This window comes from Myotis daubentonii, chromosome 3, assembly GCF_963259705.1.
Source record: "Myotis daubentonii chromosome 3, mMyoDau2.1, whole genome shotgun sequence".
Lineage (NCBI taxonomy): Eukaryota > Metazoa > Chordata > Mammalia > Chiroptera > Vespertilionidae > Myotis > Myotis daubentonii.
Window position 1 is genome coordinate 200,239,077 of NC_081842.1, and position 26,137 is coordinate 200,265,213.

Here is a 26,137-nt window from a genome sequence, read left to right on the forward strand (position 1 = left end):
TCCCTTGCCATACGTAGAAGATAACTATAAAAATAAACACATAGCCCTAGCTGGTTTGGCTCAGTGGACAGTGTCAACCTGTGGACTGAAGGGTCCCAGGTTTGATTCCAGTTAAGGGCACATGCCTGAGCTCAATCCCTTTTTGGGGGTATGCAGGAGGCAGCCAATCAATGATTCACATGATTAATATTCCTCTCTCTCTCTCCCTCTCCCTTCTTCTCTGAAATCAATAAAAATATACAGTGGGGCCTTGACTTACGAGTGTCCCGACTAACGAGTTTTTTGGGATACCAGCTGTCTCTCGGCCGATTTTTTGCATTGAGTTGATAGAGTAATTTGAGTTAACGAGCTCCATCTCGGAACGAATTAAACTCGTAAGTCAAGGCCCCACTGTATTTAAAAAATAATAAAATAAACACATAAAAAAGACAAAACAATGTTTTAGCTAGATATAAGTTACTAACCTGCTACAGGTTGTAGCTGAAGAGGGATAGGGTAGACAGTTTGTTTTCACAGCAGGCATTCTGGATTTTAAGTATAATAGAAAAATCACTAAAGATTTTTTTGTTGCTGTTGTTAATCCTTACCAGAGGATACTTTTCCATTGATTTTAGGGAGAGTGGAAGAGAGAGGGAAAGACAGAGAGAAACATCAATGTGAGAGAAACACACCAATTACTTGCCTCTTGCACAAGCTCTGACCAGGCCGACGCTCTATCCACTGAGCCAAACTGGCTAGGGCAGTGGTCAGCAAACTGTGGCTCGTGAGCCACATGTGGCTCTTTGGCCCCTTGAGTGTGGCTCTTCCACAAAATACTGACTTCTGCACATGGGCCACGAAGTTTCAATCGCACTGTATGTGTGCGCCCATATGTGGTATTTTGTGGAAGAGCCACACTCAAGGGCCAAAGAGCTGCATGTGGCTCGCAAGCCACAGTTTGCTGACCATTGGGCATCATTGAAGAATTTTAAATAGGAAGAGATATGGTCTGATTGGATATTTTAACAACCCTCTTTGGGGAATTAAAAGATTAAATGAGAAAAGACATAAAAGAACTGAACACCACCAACAACCACTTTTACCTAAGTGACAATTATAAAACATTGAAAAACAGTATGGTGATTCCTTAAAAATAAAAAAAATTTTCAAAATAGGATCACCATATATGATCTAGCAACTCTACTTCTGGGTAAATCCCCAAAGGAATTGAAAGCAGGGTCTGGAAGAAATATTTTTGTACAACTATATTCATAGCAGCATTATTCACAACAGCCAAAAGGTGGAAGCAACCCAAGTGAAAGCAATGAATGAAGGAATAGGTACTAGTAAAATATGGTACATATATACATGAAATATTAAGAAAGGAGATTCTGACACATGCCACACCCTGAGGACATGATACTCAAAAAGACAGTCACAGAAAGACAAATACTGTATGATTTCACTTAAAGAGGTTTCTAGGGAAGTCTAAATCATGGAGACAGAAAGCAGAATAGTGGTTATCAGGGGTTGGGGGAGGGGAAATGAGGAATTATTGTTTAATGTATAGACTATCAGTTTTGCAAGATGAAAAGAGTTCTGGAAATAAATAGCAGTATTGATTGCACAACAATATGAATTTACTTCATGTCAAAGAATGTACACTTTCAAAATGGTTAAGATGATAAAATTTATGTTATCTATATTTTACCACAATTAAAAAACAAATATACCCAAAGGCTGCAGATTTTGGCTTAAGCAACTGGGTGAAAGGTGATCTATTCACTGAGATAGAGCAGAATGCAGAAGGAGAAGCTTTGGGTAGGAAATTTTTAAAATTTGGGGTGTGTTAAGTTTGATGCCAACTTGGCAATCAAAGATGTCAAGTGGGCAGTTGAATATCTAAACCTAAGGTTCCAGAGAAAAAGTGAGGGATAGAATTATTGATTTGGATTTTTTAAAAAGGATACAAACACTTAATTTGGGGATTATTTGCATAAAATTGTACTCAAAACCACAGGATGGGAAGAGATTACCTAGAGAGAAGGTAGCCAGAGAAGAGAAGGGGAGTAATGAGATAGCCTTGGTGCACTCCAACATTCAGAGTTAAAGCAGAGGGTGAAAAGTCATGATAATGAAGAGAATCAAGCAATGAGATAAAGAAGGTGCTTTTAAAACAAAGTCAGAGGCCAGGGCCTGTGACCTTGATACTAAGAGGTTGGCAACAAAATATACATTTTTAAAATCTCCCTAAGCTAGTTCAACAGTCTAAATGGGAGAGTTGTGAGGGGATGAAATGCAGAGTAGCAGTGGGAGTGGAAAAAATATAATTAAGGTATCATTAAAACAAGTAATGCAAGACAGAAGGACAGAAACCAGAGTTTGGGTTGTTGTTTTTATGGTGATGGGGGTGAGTGTGTGTGTGTGTGTGTGTGTGTGTGTGTGTGTGTGTGTGTGTAGGAAGGAGGGCTAAAGAAGAGATAATGGCCAACATTAATTAAGCACTTATTTGTCAGTACTTTATATCTATTTTTGGGAGCTGGGTATCCCTTTGCAAGGAACACTCTCATCAAAGACCAGAACAATCCCACTTTGAAAATTAATTTTAGTTAAAGAGCCCAAAATTACATAGCTGGTATGGGTCTCAAATTTACATCTGATGGACTCCAAGCCAAAGTTGTGAGATACTAGTTAGGTATCATGGAGACAAAGTCTTAGAAAGGATGTTATCACCCAGGGAGAGAAAATACAGATCAATAAATTATTATTAATATATTTGGCTAATTCTTATAATGTTAAAATACACCCTTTTCCTCACCTATAGAATAAAGACTTTTTTTTTTTTTTTGGTTAATCCTCACTGGAGGACACTTATTTATTTGTTTATTTTTGTTGATCCTCACACGAGGATATTTTTTCCACTGATTTTTAGAGAAAGTGGAAGAGGGGGGGACAGAGAGAGGAGAGAGAGAGAAAAAAACATTGATGTGAGAGAGCCATATCAACTGATTGCCTCTCGCATGCAACCCAACCTGGGCAGGGAACCTGCAACCCAGGTATGTGCCTTTGACGGTATCGAACCCGAGACCCTTTGGTTGGCAGGCCGACACTCTAACCACTGAGCCATGCCAGCCAGGGTGAAGATAATACTTAATTTGTAGATAATGCATACGAGAGCAAGGATTTGATCACAGTTTTTGTATTTCTAGTTTTGCAATGCCTGGAACAAGTTGACCACAACAAAAGTTTGCTAAAGCTTTAAACAAAACAAAACCAAACCCCCAAATTTAATAACTGGCCACAATTAGAAAAATACTGCACAACATGAGAACCAGTATATCCTGACCAAACCGCTGCATAGTTTTTCATTTTCTCTGTGTATCATGTGACAAATTACAAATGCAGCTTTTGTGCACCACAATGTCTGTTTTATGAATTCTTCTGCTGTAAGTAGTAGGTAAGAGACAGAACTCACTGAGACAGACACTCTCATCCACCACTTTGTGTAATAACAGTTTGACAAAATGTATCTAGAGCCTTAAAGCCCTAATTCAGTAATCTTTTTAAGAATGTAACCAAAGAAAACAATAAGATATGTGGCAAATTTAGGTTGGAAATAATAAAAAATATCCAACAATAGAAAAATCCTATATAATAAAGAGCTAATATGCTAATTAGACCGAACAGCAGAACAACTATCCGGACAACCTTCCAGACGAAGCCGGGGCTGCTAGGGCCAAGACAGCAGCCTGCACGGCTGTGAGGGCCTACCCTGGCACAAATTTCATACATCGGGCCTCTAGTTATTAAATAAAACATCATTCCACTCCTGACACCAAAAAAAAAATCACACAGCAGCTCTTAAATCAAGTTTTTGAAGAACAAATAAGGACACCAGAAAATGCTTTTAGTAAGTATAATAAAATAAGTAGGATATAAGTTATGCCTAGGATGACCATAATTTTGTGTATATATGTATAAGAGTGTGTGTATATATTAATTATTACCTATAAAAAACATTAGAACATACCAAAAATACTATGAGAGTTTCCCTGGGTAGAAAGATTACAGGAGATCCTAATATTCTTTATGTTTTTCAGCATTTTTTACATTTCTGTGCAAAGTACATTTACATTCTAAAACATATCTATCCTATCTAATAAAAGAGAAACATGGTAATTGGTGTACGACCGCTACCCTTCCCATTGGCTAATCAGGGCAATATGCAAATTAACTGTCAGCCAAGATGGCGGCCGGCAGCCAGGCAGCTTGAAACTAACATGAGGCTTGCTTGCTTCAGTGACGGAGGACTCCAACGTTCCCCGCCTGGCCCTGCAGGCCTCTGAGCTGCAAGCAACTATGTAATAAACATAGAAGCTAAACAAAACCCCAGAAACCTGCACGGCTTCAGCCAGCAGGATCGCAACATTGTAAGCAAAGGCCTAAGAGCTGGAGCCAAGCCTCAAAGCTAAAGCTGGCCCAGAATAAAAAAAGAAAAAGAAAAAAAGGAGCGGTTGGGAGCTTCAGTCACCCCCAGCCTGAAAACAGCCCTCAGCTCCTCACCCAGACTGGCCAGGCACCCCAGTGGGGACCCCCACCCTGAAGGGTGTGTGACCAGCTGCAAACAGCCATCATCCCCTCACCCAGGCTGGCCAGGCACCCCAGTGGGGACCCCCACCCTGATCCAGGACACCCTTCAGGGCAAACCAGCCGGCACCCACCCATGCACCAGGCCTCTACCCTATATAGTAAAAGGGTAATATGCCTCCCAGCACCAGGATCAGTGGAGCCGCAAGGCCTCCTGGCACCGGGATCAGCGTGACAGGGGGCAGCGCCCAAACCTCCTGATCGGCCCTGCTCTGTGTGTGACAGGGTGCGGCGCCCCAACCCCCTGATCGGCCCTGCTCTGTGTGTGACAGGGTGCGGCGCCCCAACCCCCTGATCGGCCCTGATCTGTGTGTGACAGGGTGCAGCGCCCCAACCCCCACCCCCCACGGGCCCTGCTCTGTGTGTGACGGGGTAGAGCCATAACCTCCCCATCGGCCCTGCCCTGAGTGTGAGAGTGGCGGCACCCCAACCCCCCAATCGGCCCTGCTCTGTGGGTGATAGAGGGCCGTGCCCCAACCCCCTAATGGGCCCTGCTCTGTGCATGACGGGGGCTGCGCCCCAACCCCGATTGGCCCTGCTCTGTGCGTGACAGGGTACAGAGCCCCAACCCCCCTGATGGGCCCTGCTCTGTGCGTGACAGGGGGAAATGCCCCAACCCCCTGATTGGCCCTGCTCTGTGCATGACAGGGGGTGGCGCCGCAACTTCCCCATCGACCCTGCCTTGAGTGTGACAGGGGATGGTGCCCCAACCCCCCAATCGGCCCTACCCTGAACGTGACTGAGGGTGGAATCACAACCTCCCGATCGCCCTGCTCTGTGTATGACAGGGGGCGGCGCCCCAACTCCCCAATCAGCCCTGCTCTGAGCCCGACCAGGGGCTGCACCTAGGGATTGGGCCTGCCCTCTGCCACCTGGGAGTGGGCCTAAGCCAGCAGGTCGTTATCTCCCGAGGGGTCCCAGACTGCGAGAGGGCACAGGCTAGGCTGAGGGACGCCCCCGCCCCCCAGTGCACAAATTTTTGTGCACCGGGCCTCTAGTTTATATGATAAATAAAGCAAGATAGCACTCACCTTCTTTCTTTTCCTAGAATTCTTCGTAGGGTCAGGCTTATCAAAATCTGCTGCCTTTACCTCTACCTTCTCCTCATCCTCATCAGGTATCAGAGAGTATTTGGTCCCACCTGGTTGCATGAAACAATCCTTTGCAAAGTGGCCTGCAGAAGTGAAGTAGAAAAGCTGTGAGGAGAAAGCAGTCGTTCCTCTCAGCAGGTGGATCTTCCCCAGAGGCTCCTGGAAGGGCTAGCTGGTTCAGGAGGTATTACCGAGTTCATTCAGAGCAGCTATTGGATTCAGAACAGATTTTCTGTCACCTCAAGATGGCATTGCTCACTCAACCAGAGCCAGCCTTGCAGCTGGTCCTAAAGCTGTGGGAAACACTGGCACTGCTTTGGAAATGGCAGAAGATACAGATGAGCATGCAGGCTGGTACTGCCCTCTATTAGCAATGAAGCTTAGTAATTTTTAAAGATCTATTTGGAACTTATTCCTGACAACAAAAGGCTGTTCCAGAGAGCAGAATGTTTAGCAGAGTGAGCCAAGTGGCAGACCAAGGTCCTGAAGAAAGATAGCTCTCAGGCAGCTGGCAGGAAGGCAGCATCCAAGCTAACACACAGAGAGACAGGCATGGTCACCTAGGGCGCTTGACATGCACAGACTGTCAGGTCTGGCAAGGGCCTTAGAGATAATCAAATACAACACTGCATTTGCAGAGGATATGAAGGCCCAGAGTAGAGAAGTAGTGTAAGGTCACACAGAGAGCAGCAGAAGTAAAACTTACCTAGGGTCTTGTGCCCCCCTGCCCTGTACTCTTTCTGCTGCACCAAAACCAACCACCTTTGGCCCAGCCTTTGCTGAGTGGGCCAAATTCCATCTCTCATTATTCTTCTCTGCCTCATGTTATACTTGGTGGACACAAGTTGAAGGTAAGAAGACACCACCTTCCCTGAGCCTACAGTGCCATCAAGGGCCCCTTTAACAGCGGCTATAGAGCTGGTTTTGCCTGTGCTTACTGTAGACCCTATCTCAGGGGCACACAGAATTGGATAAAGCCATCAAAAGCAACATGTAAATGACTTTGTAACTCTGAATCCAGAAGCTGGATGGTGCCTGGAAGAAGAATACAGCCCCTAGTTTTCCAAATATTTGGAATGCTCCCACAATTCCCCCGAGGAGGTATTCTTTCTCTCCATTTTACTTTTCTTTCTTCCCTCTACATTAATGATAAATAGCGGCTTAAACCCCACAACCTCAACCAGGGCACAAATATGTCACCAGTCGCTGTAGAAAAATCAACAAGGCTAGGTAGATGGAAGGCTCGGAATAAGTGGTAACAAATTGAGGCCACTCTGAAATGAGAAGTTGGCAACCCCTCTCATTACAGCTCCAACAAGGAAGTCAGGCTGAAAGAGCTCTTTAATATTTGAGTAAGACTAGAGGAAACCTGAGGAAGCAGAGCTAAAAGAAAATGACTAGAGTGTGTTCTTTATTACTAAGAGGATACTGCATTCAGAACTCTGAAGTTAAAGAGATGAGCAAGAAAGGGTTTAACTTGATTCCTTAAGGAATATATTTCTAAGTTTCTTAATTCTTGCAGCAGAATAATAATGATCCTTTGGAGATAAAATTTAGAGAGTTAATCATAATCCAACACTCTTACCTTCCTGGCAGAGTACCTGGGGCCTTGCCCAGGTAGGGCATTAGCTGCGGAGAGGTGAGAAGAGGTGGTGACAGTTTAACAGTGTCACCACCAGGGCTAGCATTCAGAAAAGGAAACAGAAAAAGTAGCAAGCCATGAACTCTGATGTAAGTCTAGTAGGAATAACAGCATGAACAGGTCAAGCCATCACCTGGCTCAAAAACAGGGTGAACTAAACTCACTAGGCTGCTCATCCAGTACAGGGTCCGCCCACAAGGAGAGACAAACTGAAATGGCAGAGGCTTCACCTTACCTTTGCAGCCACACTTCTTGCAGGTAGTGTTCAGGACAGCCTCAAGGGTGATTTTCTGCCCAGTGTAATCCTGGAAGGACCGCCTCCGCCTCTCTTCTTGCCTGTAATGAAAAGGATACTGTGACTGTTGGCCTGATTAAGAGATGTGGCCAGAGATACTACAAGGTAATGCTGTATGTTGGTTTTTTCTTTTGCTTTTGGCAGGTGGAAGGGAGAAAGAAGGAAAAGTGTTGGGCATAAGGAGATGGGCAATAAAAGCAATGGTGTGAAATAGAACATTTTTTTTCATTCAGGACAAGGGTCTGAATTAATAATTATGAATAAAACTACACTTCATCTCATTGACGCACAGAGGATAAAGAGATAATTATGCACCTTGCTAAGTCCCCTACAACCTTTACAAAGTCACTCCTGGATTTAAAAGACCTTCAAAGACTTCTTGGAAAATCAAGTCCAAATTCCTTACTTTGGCATTCAAGTCCTTTTACCGTCAAACCTACTTTTCCAGCTTCATCTTTACTTGTACAATATGCTCTAGCCCAGCGGTTCTCAACCTGTGGGTCGCAACCCCTTTGGCGGTCGAAGGACCCTTTCACAGGTGTCGCCTAAGACCATCCTGCATATCAGATATTTACATTACGATTCATAACAGTAGCAACATTACAGTTATGAAGTAGCAACGAAAATAATTTTATGGTTGGGTCACAACATGAGGAACTGTATTTAAAGGGCCAGAAGGTTAAGAACCACTACTCTAGCCAAACCAGACTACTTTACTTTCTCCAGATGGACACCTCTTGATTACTGTGTTGATGCTCAACCACTGAACCACAATGGCCAGGCTCCTCAAACCATTTCTACTGCCTTGAATGCCATTCCTTCCCCTGCTGCCTGACAAAATCTTATCCATTCCTCAAGACCTAGCTCAAATGCCACTTCTTCTCTGATCAACAGGGCCTTAAATCAACTCTTTCTCTTCAAGCTAATTCCTAGAATACTTACTTTCTTTCTTTATTTTTAATCTTCACCCAAGGACATGCTCATTGATATTTTAGAGAGAGGGAAGGGAGTGAGGGAGAGGGAGAGAGAAACATTGGTTGCCTTCCATGCCCCAAACAGGGATTGAACTCACAACGTAGATATGTGCCCTGACTGGGAATCAAACCTCTGACCTTTTGGTGTACAGGAAGATGCTCCAACCTACTGAGTGACACTGGGCCAGGACTAGAATCCTTTCTTTCTACCACTCTTTTGGCACTTATTACATGTTGCCTTATATTAAAGTTATTTGCCTAATTATTTCATTACACTAGGCAGTTAGGTCCTTGGCCAGAAATCTTGGTATTGCCATTGTACCTCAAACAGAATATGACCCCAACAAACACTTGTTGAATAAAGGAATAAGTGGATGTACTACCTAACTGACTGCTATACATCAGGTACTATGGGAGATAAGGTTATGATGTAGCCCATTTTCTCATGGGTCTTATCGATTCTTTCAAAAGAAAAGATATGATAATTTCAGATATTAGAAGAAAAACAAAGAGACATTTTAAAACAGTAACCACAATTAGCTATTATAAATTAAGTTTCTATGATAGACCAGACAATAAGCTAGGCTCTTTACAAACAAGATTTTATTTAAATCATTCTATCATTTCTGAGAGGTAGGTGTCATTTTATAGTGAAGAAGTTATGGTCCAGGGAGGCTAGGTAATCTGCTCAAAGTCATACTACTTTGGGGCAGAACTAGAACTCTTTCTGATTCAAGTCTAATTCTAAAACCCGTCATCATTTCACCAAGCCATGCTTCTTTCCTGGATGCAGCTATACGAACAGTTTACAACAAAGTACCACTTGGTTATTACTAGAAACAGTCTATACATGGAAACACATCCAGCATAAACCCAGGGAGCCCTTTCCCTTCTCTACTCTTGTTTTGATAGAGAGGTAGCTCTTTTGTCTTACTTATTTTCATATTTTACCCTTACAAGGGTGGCTTTAGGAAATTTCACTGCTTTTTAATGAGGCTGCATAGCATAAAATTATTTGGAACAGAAGCAATTTATTATAATGCAATTTTGATAAATGCCAGAATCAGATAACATTTCTGAGCAGAGTTATAAAAGATTCCTACCATAAATGGAAAGTGTTTTGTCAATAATCAGCCCTACAAACATGTCAATATTTAGAGATATATGAAAAACTCTGTAAGTTGCATGCAACTGCTAGAAGCATCATGTAGTATAAAGGGGCTTAGCCTTAATGTCAGGGAGACTGAGATTAAAAATCCTAACCCACTATGATTTGCTATAAAACCCTAAGCAAGTTATTACTAAGCATCAAGTTAGAGACTAGAGAGATAAAGTAAAATGGAGAAAATATCTACTTTGCAGGTTGTTATGAGAATCGGATGCACTAATATACATAAACTGCCTTGCACAATAACAATACCTGGCATATAGTATGTATTCAATAAATACCACTTCTCTTCCTTTTAGGTAAAATACCTTCATATCCAAGGTGATTTCACTGAGTACAATAAACATAGGGTTTCCAAACTTTTCACCACCAAGATATCACTCATGCAAATTTTTTTTCTTGTTTTTTTTTTTTTTTAAATATATTTTATTGACTTTTTACAGAGAGGAAGGGAGAGGGATAGAGAGTTAGAAACATTGATGAGAGAAACATCGATCAGCTGCCTCGTGCACACCCCCCCACTGGGGATGTGCCTGCAACCAAGATACATGCCCTTGACCGGAATCGAACCTGGGACCTTTCAGTCCTCAGGCCAACACTCTATCCACTGAGCCAAACCCATCAGGGCTGTTTTCTAAAAATTGATATCATAACTATCACTGAGAGCAACCTGTTTAGTATGAGGTAAATATGATACTTTATCATCAAAAGCAACAACATAATGTCATGGTTAACATGAGGATAAATGTATGATTTTGGTTGGCTTTCTGAAACACTGGAAACAGTTCATAAATCCCAAGACTCCTTTTGAAGAGGTTTTAAGGATCTAGGGGGGGGAAAACCCTATATAATAAAGAGGCAATATGTAAATTGACCATCACACCCTCACAAGATGGCTGCATACGACCAGGACAGCAGGAGGGTTAGTGAGGGACGACCAAATGACTGAACAAGCAGGCTGCATGGGGCGAGCAGGCTGGTGGGGGGGCCGTGAGGGGCGACCAGGCCAGCGGGGAGGAGGGGGCAGTAAGGGGTGATCAGGCTGGAGGGGAGGGGCGGTTAGAAGTGACCAGGCCAGCAGGGCGGGGGCAGCTGGGGGCAACCTGGCCAGCAGCGAGGGGGCAGTTAGGGACAACCAGGCCGGCACACAGAGGCAGTTAGGGGTGACCTGGCAGGCAGACAGTCAGGTGAGTGATTAGGAGCCAGCAGTCCAGGATTGTGAGAGGGATCCCGGATTGGAGAGGGTGCAGGCTGGGCTGAGGGGACACCACCCCCCCACATGAATTTTGTGCACCGGGCCTCTAGTAGAAAATAAAAAGAACAACAAAAAAGGACCTAGGAGCCCCTGGTTAGAAATCACTGGCATATAGTCAAGAAATACAGATGGTAAATTCCCCGTATCACCAGACATTATCCTACATAAATAGAAAATCTTCCACTGCCAAATTAAAGGTCAGAAGAGCCAATGAGCTCTAGCTGATTTGGCTCAATGTATAGAGCATTGGCCTGTGGACTAAAGGGTCCCAGGTTCAATTCTGGTCAAGGGCACATGCCTGGGTTGTGGGCTCGATCCCCAGTAGGGGGCATGCATGAGGCAGCTGATCAATGATTCTCTCTCATCATTGATGTTTCTATCTCTCTTTCCCTCTCCCTTCCTCTCTGAAATCAATAAAAAAAATTTTTTAAATATATTTTATTGATTTTTCAGAGAGGAAGGGAGAGAGATAGAGTTAGAAACATCGATGAGAGAGAAACATCGATCAGCTGCCTGTTGCACATCCCCCACCAGGGATGTGCCCGCAACCCAGGTACATGCCCTTGACTGGAATCGAACCCGGGACATCTCAGTCCGCAGGCTGACGCTCTATCCACTGAGCCAAACTGGTTTCGGCATGAAATCAATAAAATTTAAAAAAAAAAAAGGAAGAGCCAATGAAAGTAAGATGTAGTGTTCAGAATACAGTGCATCCCAAGACACAGGGATCTAAACCCTATTGGAGTTGCTTCTAGATTACCCTCCCCTCCCATTTGGTATCTTCCTTTTTCAGTCCCAGTGCTAGGAGAGTGGCAAATAACAGGTACTTCATGAATACTTGCTTGCTGACTGGCTAAAGGGTAGAAGCAGAAAAAGAGTAAGGGAAAAGAAACAAAATCCACAACAGAGCACTTCTGTGCTGGGAACTTTGCATGTTACAAGTGTTTTATATAACACTATACCTCTAAAAACCAAGGACATAAAGGTTATAGAGCTCATCAATACACAGCCTATAAATGGCAGGGTTTCCCGTCAGCCTGATTCACTACAGCACTCCATGGTTCAAGAGGTAGAAGAATGTTAGCCTTTCCAAACCTTTTACCTACTCAATGATAACGTTGTTGGGGTCAAGGTCCTTCCCAGTCCCTTGGTTGACAACTTTCATGGAGAGAGATACTTTTATCCTATCATTTTTCATCTGAAAAAGATGAAAACAAAGTCATCAAAAGCTCAAAGTACACCATTTAGACCACTGATCTAGAATTATCTAAGAATAGAAATTTTTGTCATCATAACAAACAGTACTCCTCTAATAGCCAAGGTCCTGTGCTAAGAGCACTGGTGGTGCTAACAAGCATAATAGGCAGGCTCTGTGATAGGATTTTAGGAAATGGTTTTCATCTCTTTTTGCCCCTCTTGGGGGGAAAGACAAAAATGGTTGTCCCCAAATCCAAGGTCTGTCGAAGTAACCCAGCAGAAAAGAAAAGCTGTTTCTTCAGGTAAATTCAGCATAATGATCAATGCAGAGATCCATGAGCCCAGAATGAGCTTCAGAACATTCCAGTAGGCTAGATCTCCTTTTGGACTTGGTCTAGAACCTCTACAAACAGGAGGACAACTGGTAACCACATTGGTCTTCCTTTGCTTCCTCCAGCCTCTGAAGCCCTTCCTCACGTCAGGGTCTCTGACCAGCTATTCTCTACCTAGAATACCCTTATCCCAACCTTTCATGACTACTTCCTTCCCAGCTCACACTCCATCTCCTCAGGAAGCCCATTCCTGACGACTTTATCCAAGCCTACTTCTGATACTGTTTGAACCCATTATAGCACTTACCATAACTTCTAATTATTTTAATTTGTTTACTTTTTCTTTCTCTCCTCCAGTTATATTCTATACTAGAGGCCCGGTGCACAAAAATTTGTGCACTCGGGGGGGAGGGGGGGCCCCTCAGCCCGGCCTGTTCCCTCTCGCAGTGTGGGACCCCTTGGGAGATAACAACCTGCTGGCTTAGGCCTGCTCCCGGGTGGCAGAGAGCAGGCCCAATCCCTAGGTGCAGCCCCTGGTCGGGCTCAGAGCAGGGCCGATTGGGGAGTTGGGGCGCCGCCCCCTGTCATGCACAGAGCAGGGCGGATTGGGAGGTTGCGATGCCACCCTCAGTCACGCTCAGGGTAGGGCCGATTGGGGGGTTGGGGCACCGCCCCCTGTCACACTCAAGGCAGGGTCGATGAGGAGTTTGCGGCGCCACCCCCTGTCATGCACAGAGCAGGGCCAATCAGGAGGTTGGGGCGCTGCCCCCTGTCACTCACAGAGCAGGGCCCATCAGGGGGATTGGGGCTCTGTACCTGTCACGCACAGAGCAGGGCCAATCAGGGGGTTGGGGCACTGCCCCCTGTCACACACAGAGCAGGGCCCATCAGGGGGTTGGGGCGCCGCCACTCTCACACTCAGGGCAGGGCCGATGGGGAGGTTATGGCTCTACCCGTCACACACAGAGCAGGGCCCGTGGGGGGGGGGGGGCGGTGTTGGGGAGCTCCCCCCTATCAGGCACAGAGCAGGGCTGCTCAGGGGGTTGGGCGCCTTCCCCTGTCACGAACAGAGCAGGATGGATAGGGAGGTTGTGGCCCCGCCCCCTGTCACACACAGAGCCGCAGGGTGATCAGGGGGTTTGGGCGCTGCCCCCTGTCACGCTGATCCTGGTGCCGGGAGGCATATTACCCTTTTACTATATAGGGTAGAGGCCTGGTGCACGGGTGGGGCCGGCTGGTTTGCCCTGAAGGGTGTCCTGGATCAGGGTGGGGGTCCCCACTGGGGTGCCTGGCCAGTCTGGGTGAGGGGCTGAGGGCTGTTTTCAGGCTGGGAGTGACTGAAGTTCCCAACCGCTCCTTTTTTTCTTTTTTATTCTGGGCCAGCTTTAGCTTGAGGCTTGGCTGAAAGTAGGTTTCTGGCCTTTGCATACAATGTTGCGAATCTGCTGGCTGAAGTCCGGCGGTATTTGTTACAATGTTTCTTAAACTGCCGGCTCAGAGGCCTGCAGCAGGCAGGCGGGAACGTTGGTTTCCTCCGTCACTGAAGCAAGCAAGCCTCATGTTAGTTCCAAGCCTCATGTTAGTTTCAAGCTGCCTGGCTGCCAGCCGCCATCTTGGCTGACAGTTAATTTGCATATCTTGCTGATTAGCCAATGAAAAGGGTAGCGGTCGTACGCCAATTACCATGTTTCTCTTTTATTAGTGTAGATAAGCTCTATAATAGCTGGGGTCATCTATGTCTAGTTCACTCTTATATCCCTCAGACCTAATGCACATTAAGCACTCAAATACTGTTGAATAGTATCTCTTTCAGGCTGTCTCCCCTGGTAGCAGAGCAGGCCTCAGTACATGTTCATATTTCTCCTGTGGTCTTCCCATAAACCTATGGGCATATAAAAATACTTGCAGTATTATTACCTACAAAGGTTAAAAATAAAAATTTTAAAATTACGTATGAATGAATGACCCACAGCCCACTTACCCTAAAGTGAGCTGTAACAGGGTTCTTCAGAGCTTTCTCACTTTCCTCATGTCGCATGGTGCCAGGTATTAGGAAAAGTGACTGTAAACTCTATGTCTTTTTGTGCTACGCTTATAGTAGTTCACACCATTCCTTCTCAGTTTGAGAGGAGAACCAGCCAGAAGGTTTATATTCAGGACAGATTATGGGGCAGGATTCAAAATAAGATTCTCAGCCACAATTAACAGCATATACACACTCACCATCATAAAATACCAAGAAAACCCTGGCTTTTCCTAATCCTTTCTAACCAGATGAAATTAACACAGAACTTTACCTCTCGGCCAATAAGCTTCACCCATACTTTGTCTCCAACATCTACTATTTCAGAAGGCTTATCCACACGACAGGATGACATGTGAGTTCGATGGACCAGACCTGGGCACAAGAAAAAGAAATAAAATAAAGCACAAGGTATGTCTGATGTGATGCTCTATGTCTGATGTTTATACTCTAAATAACAAGGTAACAAGAAGATGGAAGTTGGGAATTCACTAAAAAAAAGTCATTAATATAAAATTGCAAATTAAAACTATTTGAGATCACTTTTTATATCTAATCAACTAACAAATATTCTTTAAAATAGTATTCAATGTTGGTAAAATATGATACAATAACTATATAATAAAAATACAAGTTGGTAAAATTCTTTAAAGCAAAGAGCTTTAAAAAAGATGTTTATACTTTTGATGCAAAAATATCATTGACATTTTTCCAAAAGAAAAACCTCATAGAGGCAAAATCTATGGGCATATAAAAATACTTGCAGGAAAAAAAAAATACTTGCAGTATTACCTACAAAGGTTAAAAATAAAAATTTTTAAATAACCCAAATGTCGCCCTGACCAGTTTGGCTCAGTGGATAGAGTGTCAGCCTGCGGACTGAAGGGTCCCAGGTTTGATTCTGGTCAAGGGCATGTACCTTGATTGCAGGCACATCCCCAGTTGGGGGTGTGCAGGAGGCAGCTGATCGATGTTTCTCTCTCATCCATGTTTCTAACTCTCTATCCCTCTCCCTTCCTCTCTGTAAAAAATCAATAAAATATATTTTTTAAAAAAATAACCTAAATGTTCAAGAATTGAAAAATAGCTTGGTAATGGTAAATCTATCAAAAGCAAGAGTAAGCAGCTATTTAAATTACAGTTATCCTATATAATAAAGAACTAATATGAAATGGTCATCACGTCCTCATGCCATCATGCCTTAACCATTCAGACACTCAACACTGGGGAGAGAGGAATGGGGACCAGCCAGGCACAAATAAGCTTGCGAGTGAGGAATGGGGACCAGCCAGGCTGTGGCCTGGGAGAGGGATAAGCCGCCTGCCTGGCGGTCCTGGGTGCCAGTGGTTGTGCCTGCGGCCCAGGAGGGGGATAAGCTGCCCGCCCCACGGTCCCGGGCGCCAGAGCCTGCAGCTGCGGCCCAGGAGAGGGACTAGCCACCTGCCCCACAGTCCCGGGTGCCTGCAGATGCAGCCTGGGCGAAGCCGGCCCAGGTCCTGGGTGCCTGCGGCTGGCCAGAGGGAGGGAATCCTAGGTCCTGGGTGCAGGGCAAGGCAGAGGCAGTTAGGGGCGATAAGGCAGGCAGGCAGAGGTGGTTAGGGGTGATCAGGCAGGCGAGCAGTTAGGAGCCAGCGGTCCCGGATCACAAGAGACAGTCGGACATCCCCCAAGGGGTCCTGGATTAGAGAGGATGCAGGCCGGGCTGAGGGACCCCCTGCATGAATTTCGTGCACTGGATTTCGTGCACTGGGCCTCTAGTAAAAGATAATTATCATAGATGTTAAGTGAAAAAAGGAAATATAAAGTACAATTTTTAATCCATTAAATTAGCAAAATATTTAGAAAATAACAGTACCCAAAGTTGATTAGAGTATATTAAAATAATAAATATTGCTAAGATTAGTATGAATTTTTAGAAATCATTTACCAATGGCTATCAAGAGTGATAAAGCATTTAATAAAATTAATTTTAAAATAATTAAAATCTGCAATAATTATTAAATTACTGATACTTAGTAAAACATTTACAACAGATATCCTTTTCCTGTCTGCCAAGGTCCTTTCCTTGAGAAAACATCTTTATTATATTCTAAAGTAATCTGGTCAGTCCATGTAATTTGGTTGGAGCTGACCTAACCCCCAATTGTGGGCACATTAACCCAGGCTTAGTCAATCAAGGCACTTTATGCCCCAGCTGAGTAGCTCAGTTGGTTACAGCAGCATCCCAATATGCCAAAGTTGTAGGTTCGATCCCGGGTCAGGGCACATATAAGAATCAACCAATGAATGCATAAATAAGTGGAACAACAAATTGATGTTTCTCTCTGTCCCTTCCTCTCTCTCTGAAATTTAAAAAAAAAAAAAAGGGTACTTCACATCTTTGGCCATTGCAATTCATTGGTTGAGGGTCAGACACAAGACAATAGTTAAATCATCCAAATCAAATAATCTTTCTTAAGATTTTTGTCAGGATTATAAACTACAAAAAGTTATCAATGCCCATCTTTACCACCAGGTGGCAAGAGTCAGCCAGAGGGAAGCAAAGAGACAAAGCCCTGCATGTGTAAACTGAGCAACTTGATACAGCCCTGGTGGAAGCCAGATTTATCCTGTACTCCCCAGCATAATTAACAAAATGTTTCTCAATTGTATTCTGTTCCTTGCATAATTATTAGTCTGTCCCTGAATAATAATTAATTGGTACATAATCATTTCTGGGACTCTATCCTAAGAAAATAATCTTATACATAGAAAAGGCTATATGCATCTTCTGGGAAAGCAATCTACATGAAAATATGCAATGTATTTTTAAAACGGAAAAAAAATAGAAATAACTCAATATCCAACAGTAGGGTAATGGAAAATGACCTATAGTATAGATAGCCACTAGATGGCCCATTAAAAATGATGTTCAAGCCCAGTCAGCGTGGCTCAGTGGTTGAGCATCAACCTATGAACCAGGAGGTCATGGTTCGATTCCCAGTCGGTCAGGGCACATGCCTGGGTTGCAGGCTCAATCTCTAATAGAGGGCATACAGGAGACAGCCGATCAATGATTATCTCTCATCATTGATGTTTCTATCTTTCTCTCTCCCTCTCCCTTTCTCTCTGAAATCAATAAAAATATATTTTTTAAAATGATGTTCAAAGATTATATAAAAATGTCAATAATTCATTTTTAGTGAATATTTAAGTGCCTACCATGTGCCAAGCATTATAACTAGCATTTTCCATGTAAACAACGAAATACAATGTAAAATTGTATGTGATTATGAATGTTTAAACTAGATTTTTTTTTTAAATATATTTTATTGATTTTTTACAGAGAGGAAGGGAGAGAGATAGAGAGTTAGAAACATCGATGAGAGAGAAACACCGATCAGCTGCCTCCTGCACATCTCCTACTGGGGATGTGCCCGCAATCCAGGTACATGCCCTTGACCGGAATCGAACCTGGGACCTTTCAGTCTGCAGGCCAACGCTCTATCCACTGAGCCAAACCGGTTTCGGCTAAACTAGATTTTAAAAATGACAAAGAACTGTTATAAAAATGCTATCACAATGGTTAAAATAGGGTACAGAATTACAGGGTTTGTTTTGTCTTCAATGTTTTAATCATAGAGAAAACTATTTCTATTCTGAGGAAAATAAACATAATTAACAATTATCTTGAATGACTATAAACCAGGAATCAAACAAAAGAAAAAAACTGATAGATCAAAGATTTATATCTAAAATAACTGCCCTCCCTAAAGTTTTTTGGGAAAATTATTAACCTTTATTCTCTTTCTCTCCATCTCTCTCTCACACACACGAGCATTCACACAGATGTGGGCACACACCTATAACTCAAAGTATCGGCCCTCTCTGTTTGGAGCGCCTATTGAAGCCTCTGCTTTCTCCGACCAGGGTCACTGGGCCTCACAAACCTACCTCAGCTGACTTTAGAGGTGATAGCCTATTTCTGAATAACTCTGGGTCCTCAAAGTGTTTTATATACCCCACACTTTTAATTTTAGACCATTACATAATCTCCAAATTGGATATATTTCAAGGAGTTGGGTTTTTCTTTTCCTACAATGATGTAATGAGCAGAGCAGCCTAACGGGAAAGTCAGGAGAGGAAACTCAGATGTCCTAGAGCAGTGGTTCTCAACCTGTGGGTCGAGACCCATTTGGGGGTCGAACAACCTTTTCACAGGGGTCGCCTAAGACCATCGGAAAACACATATATAATTACATATTGTTTTTGTGATTAATCACTATGCTTTAATTATGTTCAATTTGTAACAATGAAAACACATCCTACATATCAGATATTTACATTACAATTCATAACAGAAGCAAAATTACAGTTATGAAGTAGCAACGAAAATAATTTTATGGTTGGGGGTCACCATAACATGAGGAACTATATTAAAGGGTCGAGGCATTAGGAAGATTGAGAACCACTGCCCGTCAAGGGCATGTGCCTTGGTTGCGGGCACATCCCCAGTAGGAGGTGTGCAGGAGGCAGCTGATCGATGTTTCTCTCCCACTGATGTTTCTAACTCTCTATCCCTCTCCCTTCCTCTCTGTAAAAAATCAATAAAATATATTTTTTAAAAAAAGAAAATTAATGTTGAACCTAATTAATGTATTTGAGAGAATATTCTTTTTCTTTACAGAAAGTCTATTTATTGGAGTACCAAAAACCAAAGAAATAATGGCTATAAGGATAGGGGGGAAAAAAGCCTTTCTTTTTCTTTGTTATAGCCTTCCACAATTTATGAGAAACACCAGGTAATTAAACCACAAGGTTGTTAGCTCCTCTGACTCCAAAAGCCCCTCTGTTCAAACTACAAGACAAAACAAGCTACTTTCAAGGCTACATTCTTGTATACCCATCCCTGGGGTTCTAATGACCCTGGGGAAAGTTTCTAATTAATAGAAAGGGCCAGAATGTTTCTAGTTAATAGAAGGGCTCTATTCCCTTCCTTGCAAACCCAATCTGCCCACCTTTTAAACTCTGTAACTTGTGCTCTAAGAATGTCTTACAGACTTGTACAAATACTAATAAACACACCTCCCTAGGATATCTGCCCTGACTAAAACAAACTTTTCAAGGACAACCCCTCTGTTGTCTACTCAATTTCAGCCCCCAAATCCTCCTCCCTTCTAGCAACAGCAGCCATCACCCTTTAAAAGAGCAGGCAAGCCCTAGTCCAGCCGTTCTCAACCTGTGGGTCGCGACCCCTTTCGCAGTCGAACGACCCTTTCACAGGGGTCGCTTAAGACCATCCTGCATATCAGATATTGACATTATGATACATAACAGTAGCAACATTACAGTTATGAAGTAGAAACGAAAATAATTTTATGGTTGGGTCACAACATGAGGAACTGTATTTAAAGGCCAGAAGGTTGAGAACCACTGCCCTAGTCGGTTTGGCTCAGTGGATAGAGCGTTGGCTTGCGGACCAAAGGGTCTGAGGTTTGATTCTGGTCAAGGGCACATACATTGGTTGCAGGCTCCTCCCCAGTCCAGACCCTGGTCAGGCACATGCAGGAGGCAACCAATAGATCAACAGTTCTCTCTGTCTTTCCCTCTCTCTTAAAATCAATGAAAAAATATTCTTGGGTAAGGGGAGAGGTCAATTGGGGAAAAAGGAGACATATGTAATATTTTCAAGAATAAAGAATTTAAATAAATAAAAAAAGCAGGCCACGGTTTATTTCTTGCCTTTGTATTAATTAACAATACACCAGCCCTTTCCCTTTGTGGAAAATAAAATAAACTCTCTTTATCTCTCTTCTTTTAGTTGTGAATCCTTTCACAGCCCCTGTCACCAGCCAAAAACCCTAACAATGGCATTGATCATTTGTCCTTCTCCCACCTGATCTCAAAGGTTATTTTTGGTCTGGTAATCACTAGCCATATAACTGTTTTAAATTTAAATGTAAATAAACAGTTTAAAAGTCAGTGGCTACTGTAGTGAACTGTACAGATGTGATATAACACAAATATATTTGGTCCTTGTCCCTAGTCCCTGCATAGAACTCCTAAACTCTTGAAAATTCCCCAGTGGCAGGCGTGTCTTTTGTTATTCATAATAAACCCCTTCAGATCACACCCGAGTTTATACTAATGGATGTTTCTGGGTGGGGCTCTTAGTATCTGGATGGGGCTAGGCACCAGAATGACCAAGTGATTACAGAGTTGGAACTTTCAGCCCATAGTCCTCTAGAAAAAAGCGGGAGAGGTTGGAGATTGCACTCTACAAAAATTCTTGAACAATGAAAGTCAGAGAGCTTCCGGTTAGAGAACACGTCAGATTGCTGGGAAGATGGTGTGCCAGAAAGGCCATGGTAGCTCAGTGTGCTCCTCTTCTATAACCTGCCCTATGCCTCTCTTCCATTGAGCTGTTCCTGATTGTATACTTTATTATAAACCAGAAAACATAAGAAAACTGTTTTCCTGAATTCTGTGAGCTGTTGTAGCAAATTATTAAACTTGTGGAGAGTGTCGCGGGACCCTCTGATTCATAACCAGTCAGAAGTACAGGTGGCTTAGAACTTTCAACTGGCATCTTGTGGGAATGACCCCCTTTGACTTGTGGGATCTAACACTAACTCTAGGTAGAGAGTGTCAGAATTTAATTGTATTGTTAAGATACCCAGTTGGTGTCTGGAGAATTGATTGGTTGCGTCAGAATACACATCAGAACAGAAACAGAACATTTCCATTATTGCAGAAAGTTCTATTGGAAAATATCATGAGAGGGGAAAAGAAAATCTAATTTAGAGCTGAATACTGGGAAAGGACCTTCAACGCAGTAGTAAAGAATTCTGAGAATGGAAGTCTGAGAAAAATAATTCAAATTACAGTCTACCTTCCTGAACCAAAAATGTTAAAATCTGGAGACGTTACTTTATGCTCAGTCCTTTCAGGGTGGGATTTAATAATCTTCCCCTTTAAGAGAGGGGAATCTAAAATACGTACACTGTAGGAAAGTCAACTGCTCAAGTTATCCAATATACCTACAGAAAAGCCCAGGATTAGAACTTAGTTTCCACCAAATTATTTAACTCCCTGAACTCTCCTTCCCAGGCTGGTCTCACTCAGCACAGCAGTCAAACTGAGATTCACAGTAAGAGCTGGCAACCACAGTAAGAGCCATCATCTGACAGGGCATGTACACAAGTGAGTTGAAGACACTGCTGGAAGGCAGCAGGCCTTTAATACTCACATAGTCCCCAAAGTGTCACATAAATGCTCCAGTAGGGATGGGACTTTCAGATACTGGCAGCTATGGCAAGTACACAAAGTAAGAAAATCTGTCTTCAGACCAAAAGAGGCGCATGCTCTATAGGCATGGGGATGAGTTTCCATTTCATTAAATCCCAGTCAACATAAAATGAAAAACTTCATTACAGATCGCTTACTATTAGCTTGGAAACTACTGGTAAGCCGTTTATAATGCCAAAATGCAATTTGCAGCATAGTAGCCTCCAAGGCTAGAGCATGGCTTTAATATCCAAAGACCAGCTGTTGAACTGTATTAAAATAATTTTGTTTTAAAAACTGCAAAAGGTGTAAATCCCTCTTCTATGTACATCTCTTCTTTTCTTTAGCAAATTGAACTGCTCAGAGGTAATTATTATTAACAATTTGTTGGATATTCTTCTAGACACTACTAATCATATAGGGGTTGGCAAAAGTAGGTTTACAGTGTATGAGAATTTTTATATTATTTATTAAACATTGTATTATTTATTTGTATTAAAACTGTAAGCCTACTTTTATCCACCCCTGTATGCAATAATTTTTAAAATACACAAGCATATGCACATATGCTTTAAAGGGGGGAGAAGGGGGCCATGCCATACAAACTCTTCTGCAATATGCTCTTTCATTTTATGATCTTGGATATCTTTCCATTTCAGTACATTGAGATTCACCCTGTTTCATCGATTCTAAGAAGCACTTCCCAAAAACATACACACTATTAACATTTCTGAAATCAGAATGTTTCTTATAATCAATGGTGTCTTACAACTGTCATCAGCCAGGTAGCAGCAGTGTGGTAGAATTGTGTAAAAACTTTCCATTTTATCTTTTCTGGTAAAATGAGGAAGGCACCAGCATCCAAGTATCTAAGAATAGTACAGTTAACATTCATCTGCATTGTCCACTCATAGATGTATATAATTTATCTAATGCTATATCACAAACTAAATTCTCTGCAGAATTGCTAAATTAAAGGTTAAGCACATTAAAAATGTAAAACTATTACTGGAAATACCCATTTCCAATACTGGGTATTAATAACATAATAATCTTTAAAAATATTCATTAATCTCAAAAAGCTTGAATGTTTTAAATCACTTTTAAAAAATATTTTAAGATAATTTTAGATTCACCTGTTGTTGAAAGAAATATTACAGCGATCCTATGTTCCCTTTACCCAGTTTCCTCTAATGATAAACATTTTTTTTAAAATATATTTTTATTGATTTCAGAGAGAAAGGGAAAGGGAGAGAGAGATAGAAACATCAATGATGAGAGAGAATCATTGATCGGCTGCCCCCTGCACGCCCCCCACTGGGGAATGAGCCCACAACCTGGGCATGTGCCCTTGACCAGAATCAAACCGGGGATGTTTTAGTCCACAGGCCAACGCTCTATCCACTGAGCCAAACCGGCTAGGGCGATAAACATTTTTTTAAAACATATTTTTAATGATTTCAGAGAGGAAGGGAAAGGGAGAGAAAGATAGAAACATCAAAGATGAGAGAGAATTGTTGACCAGCTGCTTCCTGCACGTCCCCTACTGGGGATCGAGCCCAAAACCCGGGACCTTTTAGTCTGCAGGCTGACGCTCTATCCACTAAGCCAAACCGGCTAGGGCTAAAGATAAACATTTTGCAAAACGACAGTACATTATCACAACCAGAATATCCACATTTGATCTTTGTCCAATTCTTAGAATTTCCTGAGTGATAGGAATGCCTTATTTATAACAAGCCCCTCTTAACCTTATCCAAGTTTATGCTATGAAGTGACTATTGGTGGGCCCCTAAACAACTTGAAAATGGAGGCTGGTAATCTCAAGAGGAACTAATCATGTGATTAGAAGGTTAGAATGTTCAGCCTCATTCTGACTTCCAGGGAGAAGAGGGGCTGGAGATTGAACCAAATCACCCAGTCAATGATCTAATCACTTGTGCCTACATGGTGGAGCCTCCATAAAAACCCCTAAACAATAAAGTCTGGAGAGCTTCCGAGTTGGCGAATACATTCACGTGCTGAAAGGATGATGCACCTTACCTCCACAGAAACAGAGGTTCTTGCACATGGGACCCTTTTATAGACCTTACCCTTTATACATCTTCATTTATCTATTCATTGGTGTCCTTTATAATAAACTGATAGTAGCCATAGCATTTTCTTGAGTTCTTTGAGTTGTTCTAGCAAGTTACTAAAACTTGGGATGGTAGTATGGGAACCTTTAAATTTATAGCCAAGTTAGTCAGATGTGTGGGTAATGTTGGGGACTTAGTACTTGCAACTAGCGTCTGATTGAGTCTTGTGGGACTAAGCCCTTAAACTTGTGGAGGCCGATGCCACCTTCAGGTAGTTAGTGTCAGAAATGAATTGTAGGATACCTCATTGGTATCAAAGAATCAGAGAATCAGAGAACTGGTTGTTGATTCCATACCACATTTTGGAATGGCAAAAGAAAGAAATGAAGTACTGATGCATGCTACAAAATGGATAAACCCTGAAAACACGCTAAGTTAAAGAAGACAATCACAAAAGATCACATGTGCAATCACATAAACACCGACAGTGACTACTGGTTGCCTAAGGCTAAGGAGGAAGTTTAGAGTGACTGTTAATAGTTAAAGAATTTCTTTTGGGGGGTAACAAAAATGTTCTCAAATTAGACTGTGGAGATTGTTGCAAAACTCTGTGAACATACTAAAAACCACTGAATTGTACACTTTGGGTAAAATGTATGGTATGTGAATTCTATTTCAATAAAACTGTTTGTTTTTTAAATATACTTTTATTGATTTCAGAGAGGAAGGGAAAGGGAAAGATAGAAACATCGATGAGAGAGAATCATTGATCAGCTGCCTCCTGCATAGCCCTTACTAGGGATCAAGCCAGCAAACTGGGCATGTGCCCTGACCAGGAATCGAACTGTGACCTCCTGGTTCATAGGTTGACACTCAACCACTGAGCCACACCTGCCGTGCTCAATAAAACTGTTTTTAAAAAGAATGTTATAGCCCTAGCTGTTTTGCTCAGTGGATAGAGCGTTGACCTACGGACTGAAGGATCCCAGGGTCGATTCCAGTCAAGGGCAGATGCCCGGGTTGCAGGCTCGATCCCAGGGGGCATGCAAGAGGCAGCCGATCAATGATATCCTCTCATCATTAATGTTTCTATCTCTCTCTGCCTTTCCCTTCCTCTATGAAATCAATCAAAAAATATTTAAAAATAAAAAATGTTATATAAATGGAATAGCAAAGTGTATAATCTTTTGGGATTAACGTTTTCATTCACACGAATTCTCTGGAGAGTGATCCAGATTGTTGCGCATATCAATACTTCATTTTCATTGCTGAGCAGTATTCCATTGTATGGACGTACCACTGTTTACGTTATTTTTTAAATCAGTACTGAATGAAAATGAGCATCTTTTAAGATATTTATTAATCAACTGCTATTTTCCCCCCTGTGAATTCTTTTCATATCCTTGGCTCCTTTTCCTACTTCACCGTTGTTTTATGAGTCCTTTGTCATAGTATGACAAATGTCTCAACTTCGCTTATAATTTTTGCAATGCAGCTTTTACTTTTATGCAGTATTACTCTACATTTTCTTCTAATAATATCTTTTTTTTTTTCTAATAATATCTTATGGTGGCATTTTTCCGTTACAATTTTTAATTTATTTTAGCACAAGATATTAACAAGTTGAGTCTTTGGATCCACTAGCAGTGTGATGCAGTAGAAAGCCCATGAGGCTAGAAATTAGGAGACTTGGGTTCTAGTACTGCCTGTGCTATTACCTAGCTAAATCACTCTGAGCAGGTTACCAGTCTATAAAACTTGCGTTTTCTACTTACGAATGTTTTGAGAAACAAGTAAGATTATACATGTGAAACAGATTCTCCAAAAATGTTCCACAAACATTTGAACGAACCTATTAATATGTAAAAAAAATTTAAAGCATTTAACATATATATTTGTATTGGTTATAATACTATTTCCTTTCCATGTGCATAAATGGAAAACTCACAATGTTAGCCTTAGGGAGTAAGTATCTTGCCCTCTCCCGAATCCCAAGACCAAAGAGGTCAAGTGACTTGCCTGGGGTCACAGGTTAAATTTGGGGAAGAGCTGGTTCCAGAAGTGAACCAAAGTAGCTATATGCCAACCCTCCCTCCAAGTCAGAGAGCACCATTCTTCTGAGTTATGATATGCTAAAAATTAACTGTCATCACTTGTCTGTATTCATATCTCTACATAAAAACAAAACTA

General features: G+C 42.2%; 1 protein-coding gene across 4 annotated transcripts in view; it reads right to left on the reverse strand.

Annotated features, from left to right (window-relative positions):
• The window catches only part of ZCCHC17 (zinc finger CCHC-type containing 17), a 56,305-nt gene that overhangs the window by 16,771 nt on the left and 13,397 nt on the right, over nucleotides 1–26,137 (reverse strand). For all 4 annotated transcript variants that reach the window (XM_059690433.1, XM_059690437.1, XM_059690434.1 and 1 more), the window contains 4 exons: nucleotides 14,878–14,978; nucleotides 12,158–12,249; nucleotides 7,595–7,695; nucleotides 5,658–5,800 (listed from right to left, as the gene is read on the reverse strand). In XM_059690433.1, the coding sequence (XP_059546416.1) occupies nucleotides 5,658–5,800; nucleotides 7,595–7,695; nucleotides 12,158–12,249; nucleotides 14,878–14,978 (437 nt within the window). The remainder of the gene's footprint in view (nucleotides 1–5,657; nucleotides 5,801–7,594; nucleotides 7,696–12,157; nucleotides 12,250–14,877; nucleotides 14,979–26,137) is intronic.